Source organism: Molothrus ater, chromosome 3 (assembly GCF_012460135.2).
Source record: "Molothrus ater isolate BHLD 08-10-18 breed brown headed cowbird chromosome 3, BPBGC_Mater_1.1, whole genome shotgun sequence".
NCBI lineage: Eukaryota > Metazoa > Chordata > Aves > Passeriformes > Icteridae > Molothrus > Molothrus ater.
The window spans coordinates 33,049,620-33,064,759 of NC_050480.2; the positions used below are offsets into that span (position 1 = coordinate 33,049,620).

Genomic DNA, 15,140 nt, shown 5'->3' on the forward strand with positions numbered 1-15,140 from the left:
TGCTCCACTGAGATGAGTAGAGAGCCAGACTCCCAGGAGGGTGCCACACTCCCAGTTTCTATATTTGCTTTAAATATGAGCTCAATGCACCAAACTGATACAGGTTGCCCTATTAAGGATCTCCTCAAAAGGCAAAGAGTTTACATACATCTTTCAACTCATGTCTGTTTATAAGAAGAGCCAGATCTTTCCATGACCTTGACAACCCAAGTGAGCTCCAGCTGGATGCTGCCAAGTGGTGACCAGAGCACACTGAGGCAGTCCCAAAGCAACTGCGATAGGCAAGCTGTCATGGAAAAATGATCACAGTGCATTTGCCACTGTCTTTGGAACTGCACTTTAAAGGAAAAAAAATTACAATGTTGAAAGATGGAAGGAACCTCAGAAGTCATGTAAGAAATGCTAAGAAGCTGAAGACATGATGCCTTTGTTAATGAACAAGAGATCCCAGAAATTATAAGCGGCTGCCTTGTTTTTTACTGTTATTTTTGGCACTAGAAAAATAAAAGCCCTCTGTCCTTGGCTGTTTGGAAATCCATCCCAAGAGGGTAAGATCCTCTGAAAGAAACAGAAGAGTGTTAGTCTGACTGCTGGATTTCAGGAATGAATCCAGGGTTTATGTCACTACCAAATGCCTTGCCAGAGGGAAGAAATAGCCAGCCACCTATGGAGAGAAACAGTATTGTGTCCCAGCAGGCTCCAATTACTGCCACTGACTTTTGTAGGCACTGGTTATATTGACATTGGGCTGGAAGAGTAGGTGGGTGAAACATGACTGATCTCTGGCTTGATATCATCCTGCAGTTTGCCTCAAAGGCAATTCTAGTGGCAAAACAGTAAAAAATATGAGGAATGAAAAACTTCTGCAACTATTAACTATTGAAATCTCTGTATTTTGATAAGAAATTAATTAAATTAGGATTTTATTGCAACAAAATCCTGATAATTTTTAACACACTTTGGTACTACATTGGTACTTAGCAAGTTTTTTAGAATCATGACTAGAGAAACAGATGCTCCTAGTTTTGTCTTTGCTTTGATCAAAGGGTTTTATGTTCAGCAGGCTGTATAAAAAGACAATGTTTTCAACAATCCTTGCTTCCCAGGCTTCATCTTTTAAATTAATTTGGAGGTCTCATCTTTCATATTGTACTTGGGAAACTTAGTGAGAATGTAAACGTCTAAAAATAAATAAGTAATAGGAAAACTGGGACACAAAGTTATGGAACTTCACAATTCAGCAATTTTAAAAGGCACTTCTTAACATATAATTTTGTGTTTCCTGTGTCCTAAATATATGATCCCTGAGGGAGGGGTGACATTTTTGAAGTAACACCAGTATAGTGATTTTGCATGAAGCTTTTACATCCTAATTACAAACAACAGTCAATAATAATACTCTTCATCCAACAATGTCTATGTAATTTAACCACATATACTTCAAAGGTATTGCTGAGAACAAACACTAAGATCAAAGGTGAAAATGTTGTATAATGTATCTTTGGTCATATTCAAGTCTCTTTCAGGAAACCTGGTGAGGCAAATCAACCACAGATATGCTGCAGCAACTAATTTGATCAATTTACTTACATTTGATGAAGTTCTAAACTACAGTTGTTCCCTCTGCTACAAAAATAATGTCAAAATTTCAGGTTCAGGAACTTATTTTGGGGGGGTGTGGGTTTATAACAGAGCTGGTGGATTTATGTAATAACAAGTAAAGAATTGTAGGTGGTGTTTTTATGTAGAGCTTGATAGCTTGGTTGCTGTTCAGGTGACCTTATTTTGAGAGCCCTTGAGTTGGAAATGGACTTGTGATGTTCTCTACCAAAATTCAAGCTGCAATATAAGTAAGTACTTTTTTCAAAGCAAAAGAAATGATTAAAGGAATAACATGCTTACTGGCATTATGTTGTTATTAACTTTGGCAACTCAAACACTGACCAAATATAAAAATGATTCAGAGTCAAGTCCATTGCTTTTGACCTTGTAATAAATAAAAGCTTTCCAAAAACCAAGCTAGACTAAAATATTAAATCTCGGCTCCACAAAAGAAACCCGACTCATAACAAAACCATTCTGTAAGCACAAATGTCCCTGAAATCCTTGGCTGAAGATATACAATGTGAACAATTCTCTGGCTCATGACTGTGGAAAAAACTGTTCTTCATTTAAAATGTTTGTCATCAATGTAAACCCATCTTTAATTATAATTAATGGAAGGGGCTTTTATGTGCTGGAATAGTAATATGTTGCCAAGAGTTCAGTTTGGCACACATTCCTGAATTACAGTCGAGATTGATCTTAAAATGGAGCAAAGAATAATGTGTAAAGCTGTCAAAGATACAATGAACTGAAGACAATACAGTAGCTATAACTTAAAGTATTGACAGATAGGACGTATTCTATGAGTGACTTTTACGAAGATATGGTTTTTACCCCTCTTCTAGTTCCTGATTTGTTTTTTCTAGCTTTGGACAAAAGTCTTGTTTAGATTTGTAGTTAGTGCCATTTAATTACTCGGGAATTGAACCACCAAAACATTCACCTCAATCTTATCTTAACCAGCTTACAGTGGTGTATTTGTACTTACCAGGCTGCTTGACCAGCTGCTGCTAAAAGACACTGGCCAGCATTATAGTACGTCCTTAGAATTAAAATGCAGCTCACATTGAGGCTCAGGCACAAAAATTATTTAAGATTCCCAGCTCAGCTACTGCCACTGTTTGCTTCTGTGTTTTCTCATCCTTGATAGCAGCTATGCACCTAGATTATTCTGTGGCTGCGCTCACAGCTGGAGAGGAAGATAAAGAACTACTACTGTATAGCAAGGATTCACTTTGGAGTCCTTTCACCAGCAGTGACCAGTGAGGAACCGGTCATTTTCCCTCTGGTTTTGCATGCAGTGCACTGTGACTGCTCAACCATGGAACCCTTCCCTTGGTCTGGTGAGTGCCAGTGTGCATCAGTTGATGCTAAACTTCAGTAACTTTGCCTTCAGCAAGGGTCCGTGTGGTTGGGCTGCAGCCTCTTTCATGACATTGAAAATGTAGCCTTTGTCTATCTCAGATATCTGAGATATTAGAGTCTCAAATCCTGACAATTGTGCAAGGGAACTGTGTACATCTAGGCAGTGTTGTAACTGCACTCTGGTTATCCATGTCAGCTAGCACAGAAGTGTAACTGTGTCAGTCTTGATTTTGTGTTTATATATATTTCATGGAGCAGCATAATTTTTCTCATCAAATTTTATCTGTCTAAAGAGTGGGCAATTTACTTCAAGGCATTCCTTTAACCTCTTTTATCCATTCCAAATTTCATGGATTTCTACAGAAGACAGTATGAATGAACTGCTTGTCTTTGCTCTTGGTATGAGGGAGGCAGAAAGCACACAAACCCCAAACCATTCTGCTTCAAGGAATTATTCTCATTTTAAAAAATCCATCATATAAAGCTAAAATACCTTAGAAAATACAGCACCTTTCTTCATTATCCTTTGGGCACCAGAAAACTCAGCAGAAGTATAAATTACGTATAAATTATTCTTCTCACTGCATTTTTAGAGACTGAACAAACCACAGTTCCACAGAACATTCACAAAAATTATCCCCAAAACAGTCTGATCTGTTTTCTAGTCAAAAACCTGGTGAGCTCCAATTGAAATGGTGGCTTCCAAGCAGTTATGAAAAATAAGGGTTGGATCTTAGAAAACACAAAAGTTGGTCTTGAATAAAACAAATTTCCCAAGGTCACTAGCAGTCAGTAGCTGACTTGAGAACAGAAAGTTGATACCATCTTCCTTTTTCACTCAGGCATTTAACACTAAATGAGCAAGCCTTTAAAAATACAACAGGAAACATAAATTTCATTGATAATTATCTTGCCAAGTGTTTTTATAAATATGAATAAATAAGGATGCATGTAACTAAGTACAAATAAACATAAGGTTTATGGGCTCTTCATATAAACTTGTAACATATTTCCCAGGGGATTTGCAGGATCACTTTTAAAACATCACAAAAGATGTAGAATAAAAGCTACAGTGCCAATCACTTGACTTAAAACTTTACTATAAATTGATGTGTGCATCTTGAGAGCTTTCACTAGTACCTAGTATGTGTTCAGCAGCTCACAAGCACACTCAGCAAGACTGGAGTAACACAAGCTCTATAAGTATTCGTGTAAGTATCTATAAATTTGATTTCAAAAAGGGTTCTAGCTTTTTGTATGAGATGACTGCAACTGAAAAAAATTCCCCAACACACAAGAACTTGCTTGAATGGATAAAGCATTTCTGGAATTTGCATTTTTACCTAGAAGAAAGATACATGAGATGAATTGCTGTTGACTAAACTATCTTTTTTTTTTCTGCAAAGCAATGTTGCAATATGGGAATTTACTTTTAGCTGACTATATTGGTTCACAATATTGATTCTGCCACTCTTGATGATCCAAAGTTAAAGCTGTTGCCTATTCTATTCAGAAAGATTTTGCTTTTTAAAAATTTTCTAAGATAACTTGGAAATTTGTCTCAGTATTAGGGATATTTCAGCAGGGATGTTTTGAATGATTTTATCAACTTTAAGCATCGAAATCTAGACATTTTGTAGTTTAAAACCCCAGAATTACCAAAAATATTATCTCCTGCTGTATCTGCAATGTTACATGACTCCCAGCTTACTAGCAGTGACTAAGATAAATGGAAAAGAAACCCAAATCAAGCTAGTCATGTAGAGATTTTACAAATTCAGTCGTCACAGAGGAACGAAACACAATACTATGAGGTCTGCTGCAGATAACATTTAGTCACCCAAAAGTGAAGCTGAGGATAAAGATGTCCTCTTCATAGACATTAACAGACCAAGCTGCCATGATGCTTCTAGACCTTCACAGACCTCTTAACATGGTAACAATCAACAAGCACAGGATTCCAGAATTCAGTCACAAAGAGCTTTCCAAACATTTCACAGTATCATTCCCAGGGAAATTTTGTGAGAGCAAAACAAAGATCTATAGGCTATGAACACAAATGAAAATAATATTAAAAAAAATCACTAATAATTTTAACCTATGTATGAGAGTATTGCTTTCATTAATATATGCACATATAATTTCACTACAGTATTTTTGATGTTATATGTTGATTCTTACATGACATATACACCAGCCTGGAGATATTATTTCCTAAAACATTCCACATGCTGAATGGTCTTTATACCACTTGCCTACCCTTTCACAAACTGTTAAGTGATCCTTGAAGACTCTTTAGCCTGCTTATTTTTCTTAATCATCATTGCATCTGTGAAGATGCCATTTACCTAAAACTAATCAAAGATTTCATGGCACTTGAGTGACCATCTTTAAAAGAAAGATAAAAAGAGGTCTTCACTTCACTGCCTCTGAGTAGAATTGCAGAAGCTTTTATTAGGCACAGAATGCAAACACAGACAGGAAGTAATTTAGCATTATGTCATAAGCCTGAAATTTTCTGTGTTCTCTTTTTTGAACTGCCTACCGATGAATCAAAGCATATGTTGTAGTTTAAACTTTGGGGGTTTCTTTTTCTGTTTTTGTTTTTGTTTTTCTGTGCAGCTATTATTTCATGAATCATATTATGCTCTTTGGAATTACATTTTCATCAATACCTTTTTACTATTTCTAATCTTACAGGAACACATTTAGCTATGGCAGGTGACTCACTCCAAACAAGCATTTGTGAAAATAAGAGCAACTGTACATATAACAAGAGAGGCTAAGTGCATAAAAGCTGCTATAAAGCCAGCCTCATTTTGCCTATTCCATTTAATCTCTCATCAGGCTCTGAGGCAAATTTAGTGTGCCAAGGTTGTATAAATATGAAAAAAACCAGAATATAATCAAATGAGGCTAGGCTGAACCCTAGTAAGAGATCACACTCAACAAAAGTTTATCTGCTACAACCACTGACCTGCTACTCCAAGAACTTGGGATGAAAGTGAGCAAAAAAAGTACAAAGTCACCCAAGGATGTTCACCATTCTCTCTAACAACTGCTGAACAAGCTTGATAGTTCTTGAAAATTACTGATGCAGATGTTTGGCAAAATTATTTCAACATTATTTTGAGGATAAACACAACCTTCCTGTAATATCAGACAAGTGGCTTCAGTTGAAGTTCCAAGATTACTCTTTTGAATAGGAAAATGCCAACATTTTCTGCTTTTCTTTCATTCAGAGTTGTCTTTCACAGCAACAAAAACCGCAGTGAGGGCAGAGGCAATTTTCTCCCCTCTTCTGGCCATTCAATTAGTAGCAAAAGATAAGTATTACAATAAGGAAGGAAAGCTGCTGACAGGCCTTAAAAAATTCTGTTTCACTAGTAAGGAATTTCTTCTCCCAGCCTACCTTCTCTTTGTTCTGGCAGAGTGGACAATCACATTCGAAGCAATACTGGCGCATCAGCTGCTTCTGGCGCTCCCTGGTAGGCACCAGTGATTCAACATAGCTGATGGTGAGCTGTACATAAAAAAAAAAGAGTTGGTATATTTTACAAAAAGTCCATATTCTGTGCATGTATTAGCAGAGGCAACATCTTTTGCATATAACATTTTCCCAGTATAAAACAAAAAGCTAATAAATTATTTTTTAGAAGAAATTGACTACTTCAACAGAAGGTGAGAAAAAGAGCAAAATAATTTCCATGGAAGAACACTTTTTCACATTTCAAGATCAATATTGTTTGAAATTATTAATTCCACCCATAATTATCACTATTTCAACTTTTAATCCTTATTTGTAAGAAAAAGAAAAGAAAGGAGAGTAAGAAAAGATAGTAAAGAAGCTATGCATAAAGCTTCTGAATCCCTTGTGCATGAAATCTCATTTTCTGTCCAGCTCCAGAGCTTAAGAGTAATTTACCACTAGTGTTATACAATATCCAACTATCTCCAATTTTTTTTTTTTTCTCAGGGAAGCCCCTACTTTCTTGCAAATATATGTTTAAGCCTGCGGAGAATTCCTCTTATGCCATACCCATTTTCAGTGTATCTGTGATGTTTCCCTTGTGACCAAGGAAGCACAAAAGCATTGCAATCTAAGTTGTTGAAACTACTGACAAGAAGATTTATTAAAATGATAAAAGAAAATTTGTGCCTAAATTTGTGCCATTTTTCAACTTCTTACACTGTACAGAGTGAATTCCAATGAGCTACAGAGAAGTCTGTAGTTTGTTCACTTTAATGCCTGCCAGAAAGAATTTTACAGGACTAACCATTTGTAGAGTTCTTGAAATGTTTAAAGTGCTCCACAGGCACAAACTAATGATAAAGAAAAGGATATAATTAAAAAAAACAGCGCAGTTCAGACCAGTATACAGTCACATGTTATTCAGTGATTACACTATACGCCCAACACACTTTGAAACACTCCAGAGGGGGTCAGAGCTGAAAAAAAATCAGGTCACATTATTTCATCCTGAGCCTAGACACTTCAACTAATTGGGAGAATTTTCACATGGTTTTCAGTTAAATCATGAGAGTCCATTCAAAGAAATTACAGGAAAACCTGACCAATTTTAGTAATGACCATGAAATCCATTGTCAGAACCTGCATTTTTGCAAATTAGTGAGCTTTCTAATTGAATGAGCAATTAACAAGCAACTGAAACAATGCCTGCATTTTTTTCATTTATTATTACAGTGTAATTTGATTACATATTGAAGGAGAACTGTGTTAAAAGAAGTCTACTGAGATGGCAAAGTCAAGCATTTAAAATAAATACGGCCTCATAATTGAAGATTAATAGTATAATTAATGAAAGAGACAAATTAAAATTCCACAATTAATCAAAAGTTAGCAAGTGTGAGAACTTTGTTAGGTTTAGAATTCTAGATAATGCTGTTCTGTCCCAGCTTGTGCATGTCTGAGCCAAGAGAGGATTCGTTTCACCACTACTGGCTCACAGCAGAACAGTCTGTACTAATATTTTACAATGGAGCCCTAGGCTTCCCTCTGATCTTTCTGCAGTGAGTGGATGAAAATTGTGCTGCTTATTTATTTTCCATCATTTTCTTCCAAGCTTTGTCTCTTCTGCCCCATTATCTCCAATGTCCCTCTTATTCTTTCTCTTCTCTACTCCTCAACATGAGTATCATTTTCCTGTTGTATTCTCAACACCTGATTGCCTAAACCTGTTTTCTAGCCATAAATTCTAGCTCCTTGCATAGCCACTTTTGATACAATGGGATGATTTCTTCCTTGTGCCAGCCTGAGATCTGTCCTTTAGCCTTATCTCACACCTTTGCCCACTGTGTTCACTTGATTTCCCAAGTAACAGTCCTTATTGCCCTACTCTGATTTCTCATCTTCAGTGACCCCAGCAACTTTGTCCTCACTTCTTTCCACAGCTGGTCCTAATCTGCATCCCCCTTGGTGCGGTAAGAAAGATCTGTCTCCCTTCCTTCCCACAAAGCATTTTCCATCCAAGCTGCAGTCCTAACCTCATCCTTCAGACATTCAAAACCCAATTTCCCTCTCCATCAAAAGCCTCCCAATCTTCATGTCTCCTTGCAACTCACAAGTGTTTTCTGTCAAAATCATTTCACACACTGGCTGGTCCTTGTCTCTTTTCCTCTGTATAAACATCTCTGGTTTTGACTCATGTCCTACTGGGCTTTAGGTTCAGGTAGCATCCAACAGTAAAAAGGATTTAACCAAGTTCAGACACAGTGCAAGACAGTAGGAATCTTCTGGAAAAAATAATGTGAAATTAGTCTACTCTTTGCCAGAATATTTAAGACAATGGTTTAAACCCTGTCATTAGTAATGAAACCATCATTAGGCAGGGTTTAGTTATAATACTGCAAAATAAACAGAGAGCCAACATCAAATAAACCTCACCTATCCAGCCTACAGGCTTCATCCCTTTTGCTCTTTATATTTTTGGTTTCCATCCCCCCACCCCCCTTTTTTCATTTATGTTCCAGAAACCTTGGGGGTAGGAAGAAGTTTAAAAAAAAAACATTTCTTTTTCAGAGGTTGCCAAACAGTTTTGGATATGAAAAGTCAGGTACCAACATGCTCTGGATTAAAACATATGACTGGGCAGAAAGAGGAGAAGAAGCTTCATCACATTTATCTCTCCTTTTAGCATTTTAACAACTTAGGGTCTCTCCTGCCCAAGTTCAAATTCCCAGCCCTGCCAGGAGAAATCCATTAGGGAAAAAATGTTCATAGCTGGCAGACTGAGTGGCAAAATGTAACTAGAATATTTAGAAACATGATCAACCTAACAGTGACTGAGCCTATACTAATAATTCAGTTGTTTAAAAACAAAATTTCTGTATTCAAGTCTCTCTTCTGTCCTTGCTTTAATTTTGGATCACTTCATTAGATGCAAGGATCATTTAACTTGTACATATTTAGAAAATATGCCCATTTATCAAAGGCTGTCTTAATGGTATATGCATGTGGGATGTATGCTACTAATTAAAACATTTCTTGAACTGACCAAAGCTTGCCTCTTTATTGCATCGTTTATAAAGAATGCAATAAATCTTTTCCCCCCAAATTGGAGAACATATATTAAAAACATTTATGAAGGCAAGGAATTATTTAACAGCCATGTGACTTATTGACTCTTAAGACTCTCTCCTTAGAAATACAGCACTGTCTGAGCCCTGCTTCTGGCTCTGACACAGAAATTCTTTAATCATGGATATGGTGGTTGGTTTCTCATGTTCCTCATCTTCCAGCTGAGGTAGACACAATTTTCCAGTACTGCCATGATGCAGTGGACTTAATTTATATGGGGTTTTGTTGTTGTTGGGTTTTTGGTTTTTTTGGTTTGTGGGGTTTTTTTTGTTGTTTGTTTTGTAACAGAATATAAGCCACAAAATTTCTAGACAGAAAATTCTGTAAAAATTTAAAATCAAGTATTTCAATGCTAGTGGCAGGGAAAAAAAAAAGGGAATCTTCTTGGTTTTGCAATCATGGGTGTCAGAATCTTAGGGAGGGTTGTATACAGAAATCTGTTCCTGAGACAGAGTTACAGAACTGCTTAACAGTCTGCACTCTTTCTGTTTTGGCATATAAGATCAAAAGGCCTTCTGCAGTGGCACAAAATCAGCAAAACTCCTAACTCAAGGAAAAATTTGTTTCTAAAAGCTTAAATGGGAAAAAATGTAATGTGTCAAGCATACACAGATACAAAACTTCTCACAGAATTACAGTAACAAAAACACTATATAACTTGGTTGAAATCTATGATGAAAATAGATTTATTTGCTCATCATCTGAAATCATTATTTATTTTCAGTATTAAAAAAAATGTTGCTCTTAAGGTACCGTCAGTTATATGATATTATGAAGAAAGATACAAATTTGGTGTAACTGAACTCTGAGGCTGGTGAGAAGCAAAGAACCCATTTTGGAGCAGAACTGCACCTCAGCTAATCCATTCTGTCTCCCAGCAAGAGTAATTGATTTGAAGCCATACAACTTCTCTGATTGGAGAGGAGGAGAAATCATCTCATGCCTGCCTGCAAAACACCAGGTAGACTCAGCAACTAACAAAAAGTCAATTGAAATTATAGCACACATCTTGATGCTGTTTGAAGTGGTTACTTAAGGGTAGGGAAATGATTAAGACCTCTTAAGAGTAGGCTGCTTGTCTTTTTGACAAAACTAGGTGATAGGCTACTTTCCCAGCAAAGGAGCCCTCATGATCTCTAGACAAATAATTTTTGCTTTTTAATAATCCTTCCCCATATCTCACCTTCCTTTGCAGCAATTAAATTTCATTTTTGAGAAGAGCTGCAAGTAAAGGAAATCTTTGTATGCTGTCAAATTAACATCATCTAACTGTAATAGTCAACAGCACAGAGAAGTTGTGGGGCTCCTTCCCTTGTAGAGTTCAAGGCTGGGTTGGATGGATCTGCGAGCAACCTGGTCTAGTGAAAGTGTCTCTGCCCACAGCAAGGGACCAGATGATCTCTGAGGTCCCTTCCAACTCTAAACATTCTGAAATTCTGTAATTATCTGGAGGAGCAAAAAGGGGTTATAATTAGTTCTGAGATTCTGGAAGCAAAGTTCAGAATGCTGAGATGACAATGGCCAGTTGTCTCAGCTCCCTAGGTCTCTGTTTTCCCTGCAATTAGAGGTGGTCAAAAACTCCTTAGCGTGAGTAAACTGCTGCAGTGTGCTCTGACAGAAAGTGCTAAAATATGTTCCTGTATGGATGGAATAGTCCTCTTCTACTAATCTGAGCTTGACTTGCTACTTAGCTTCTTATTTCTGATAAATCTTAGTGTTTAATTTCTATTAATTATTTTATAGAGGATCTCATTCTGTCTGCATCTAGTGTAAGTTTGAACAGGATAAGAGAAAATTTCTAGTGATTATAATCACTAGAAATCATAATTTTCTTGTTGCTTCATGACTTGAAATAATGTTCATCTTACCATTTCAGAGCACCCGATTTATTACGGAAACCCAATCAGTTTCCTCCCTGACATGTATCTTCATTAGCTCAGATCATGACATCAGTAATATAAGTTAAAACTCAGCTCACAACAGATGATACAGTTTCACATACATATGTTTGTAAATTCATTACCTGGCTATCACTTAAACTGAGCTCACCCTGCTGCAGGCAAGCAGAAAGGCAGTGTGGAAAGTTGCATCAAGGTCAACATGCAGAACACAAAATTAAAAGAGGTAGAAGTTATGTATAAGGAAAAGTAAATAGGTAGTGACAATAATATTGAACTACTGACTTGTACATACTCTCACAAAAATTTTATTTCGTTTCCTCTTCCCATATCAGATCTAACCTTGTACTGACTTTACTTTACTTTGTCTCTTAAGCCTTAAACCCAATTTCTTCCTGGTAATTCATTAAAATCTACTGTATTTTTAAATAAGCAACCCATCTTAGTGAACTGGGAAGCCATAAGGGAAGTTATGGTTTATGGATAAAATAGGAGGAAGGTGTCTATAACAACACTTAAACAAGAATGCTGAACTGAAAAATGTCAATAATTAATAGCACCACGAACATGTATTTCATCCTGAAAGATTTCTCTTGGCAAAAACGTAAGCATGCAAAAACATTTCTGTTGCTTCTTAACAAAGTTTCACTGAAAAAAATATTCTACCACTTACTTATTTTGATGGCCTAAAAAAATTTTCAACCATTTACTTACTTTGATGCCCTACTATCTTTGAGAAAGAATACATTAAAAAAGAAAAAACTTCATGGGCACGTAAATAAATACCGTGTCTAAATCAAAATAAGTGTGGTCTTCATATTCACAGAGTTTTAAGAACAGGTGTGAATCATATTTGCATTAGGTTATGATTTTGAAATGACCAACAGCTAGGACTGTGTGGGTCATTGATGCATCTGAAATTACATATATGCACACTTTTCAGGTCTTACTGAATTAAGCAAATTCAGTACTGCATTGCTACAAAACTTTTTTTTTTGATTTCTATCCACAAATGCTTATTTTCAAATTAATACAAGTGCTATTTACAAAAAAGTAGAGAATACTTTAGATCAAATCACAAATCTCTTGAAAAGGATATTTTGAAGTCTTTCCTAGTGAAATGGACAAGCAAACAAACCTTGTTTTGTTGCTTTCACTGTCAATGAAAGGTTTACTACAACTGCATGGTTGCCGCCTGACAAATGCTATAGTTGCTATGACTTAAGAAACACTGCATTCCACTCAGAAATACTGTAAGTGTTCCCATCAGGGTAAAGACACTCAAATACAAACAAAATGAAGTGCCTAGAGGAGGAAAGGAGGAACAGGAATTTATCAAGACTGCTCGTGATTTATGAGAAGTAATGATTATGGGGCCCAGGCAGTGTGAAGAGATGATTCTATTTATCATTTTCCTCCTGATAGCTATGTGCTAGAAAGTGGCATCAATATATCATCAAAATATTAAGCTGGTGGCCCAGCAGTCTGGAATTTATTTAGGGAGATGTCATTGTTGCAGGTGTCTGTGATGGAAGGGAGGACAAGTTAATTACCTCTTCACCAATCTGGATCTCTCGGACAGAGTGAAGTAAAAGCTGGTATCCTTCAAAAACGATCACGCAGTTTGGGTCACAGCTGTGGTTCAGTAAAGACATGCTGTGAGGGTAAAGAAAGAAAAAAAACTTAACAGAGGACTCTCCACTGCCATTTCCCTTTAATAATTTGAAAGTAGCTAACATGATTATATCTGAAGTATCAAGCAATTGAATCACGAAACAAAGAAATTCCCTGTTAAATCAGCTGCTCCTGGTTAGGGGAGGAAAATGAATGCTTAGAAGATTTATATTCCTTGGTAATAGGAGCCGTGCCAGGATCTCTTCAAATGTTTCTGCTTTGGGGAATTCAGGGCAGGAGGAAGGCAATGGCCTCCCAGTGCCTCTCCTGGAGTCCTGATCCAGGGGACTGGGCAAGGGGGGAACAAGGTGACCTTGTTACCTTGGCACTTCCCTTGTTACCTTGACAGTACTTCCCTCGGCAAGAGGGACTGAGTTCTATTTCTGCTGCTTCTGCTCAGTTTCAGGGCACTAACCTTATCCATTACCTGACTGTCATTGCAAGCACAGCTCAAAGGGGCCAGCAATCAACATGTATTTCCTGTCAGGAGAAAATGGAGTATACTATGTCCCAAAGCCAAAGAAGTTGGTGTATAGAGTTGAAAGAAGAAACATGGCCATTGGCTCTGTTTTCATGCATATTTTGGCCCAGCCTCTGTTCTTGTGGCATGTGACAGCTGGGGCAGCACAGCTCATTAGGGAGCTGCTGGCACCCTCAAGAGACATAAACACTGCACAAGCACACCCTTCCCTCTCTCTGAAGGAGGCTGCTAACAACATCTCCTATACACTTCTGAATCACGAGTTTCCTTAGCTGAGAAAGAACTGACTTTGCCTGGCAAATATTTTTGCTGCAGCAGAAATAGGGTTGATGGTTTTTTCCCTGTGGGAATGACCCATTGAAAGAATAATTCTGGCATTATCAGGATGGAAGAAGAATTTTTGGCTTATCCAGCTCCTAGCTGCATTTATATTCTGTCCTTGTCCTTGTCTGATTCAGCTACTCAAAATCCCAGCTGATGGTGGTAAAATAGAGGATGTTGCCAAGGGTCAGAGCCCTGCACCAAACCATGTTTATTTAGTTTTTTGACTCTTACAGGAGGTATCAGCAGGGGTCTGACTCTTTTGGTATCCCTTCTGGCCTAATAAAATATCTGTGATTAATCTCTTCAAGAACCCACTGGGAGAGTGTCCATTACACTTACTGTGAGATCACTGGGCACACTCTCAAAGCTGCTCACAATGTGACGCACAGCAGGACCATAGGATTTTACCTATTTCAAAATATTTTGTGATGCTGAAGCTATCAAGCCATACAACAATATACAACCTCTTAATAAGGCTTAATAAAGAACTTTTAATTAAATCTCGTCTCATGAAGACACTAGTGGGTTTGATGACAATTTCCTCTGGAAGAATATGAACTCATCTGGGAGGACATTTGGCCAGGACTTGTAAACAACAGATTTAAAGTTCTCAATTTTTCCAGCTGTTTTGCTGTAACAAAACTCAAACTGCTCTGAAGTGACCTGGAAAAGAGTCTGGCATCCCTTGGCAGTGAATCATCATTGAACACAGACAGATACTTCACAGTTAAGGGCTTTTTTTTCAACCAAAAGCAAGCATTTCCCTAATAATAATGCTCAAAAATAATATTTCATTTTCCTCAACTATTGTTTTCAGTCTGTTATGAAATCAAATGACTGTTGCACTCTTCATGATACTAAGTCCCATGTCCTCCTAACTACCTTTTCCTCATCTTTACTACAAGGCAGACCTCAAGATATTAAGTGTCCTTATTTAAATCTTACATATGACATTAGAAGGAAAAGAAACTGCAGTTATAGGCCAACTGAGGTACTGACAAACATAATTCAACCATGCGTTAACAAAAAAAATTAGATGGTACAACATACTTTTAAACGACATACTAATTTTCCATATTTATGATTACAGGTTACTAATTCTAGGAAGATAAAACCTTCATTGGTACATACTTCTTTCCTAATACAAATAAGAAACAATAATAAGAAATTGAAATAGTAACATCTATCTCTTAAG

At 37.0% G+C, this 15,140-nt stretch overlaps 1 protein-coding gene across 2 annotated transcripts in view; it reads right to left on the bottom strand.

Moving 5' to 3' along the window:
- The window catches only part of SMYD3 (SET and MYND domain containing 3), a 380,665-nt gene that overhangs the window by 61,130 nt on the left and 304,395 nt on the right, over window positions 1-15,140 (bottom strand). For both annotated transcript variants that reach the window (XM_036379289.1, XM_054514312.1), the window contains 2 exons: window positions 13,020-13,122; window positions 6,383-6,493 (listed from right to left, as the gene is read on the bottom strand). In XM_036379289.1, the coding sequence (XP_036235182.1) occupies window positions 6,383-6,493; window positions 13,020-13,122 (214 nt within the window). The remainder of the gene's footprint in view (window positions 1-6,382; window positions 6,494-13,019; window positions 13,123-15,140) is intronic.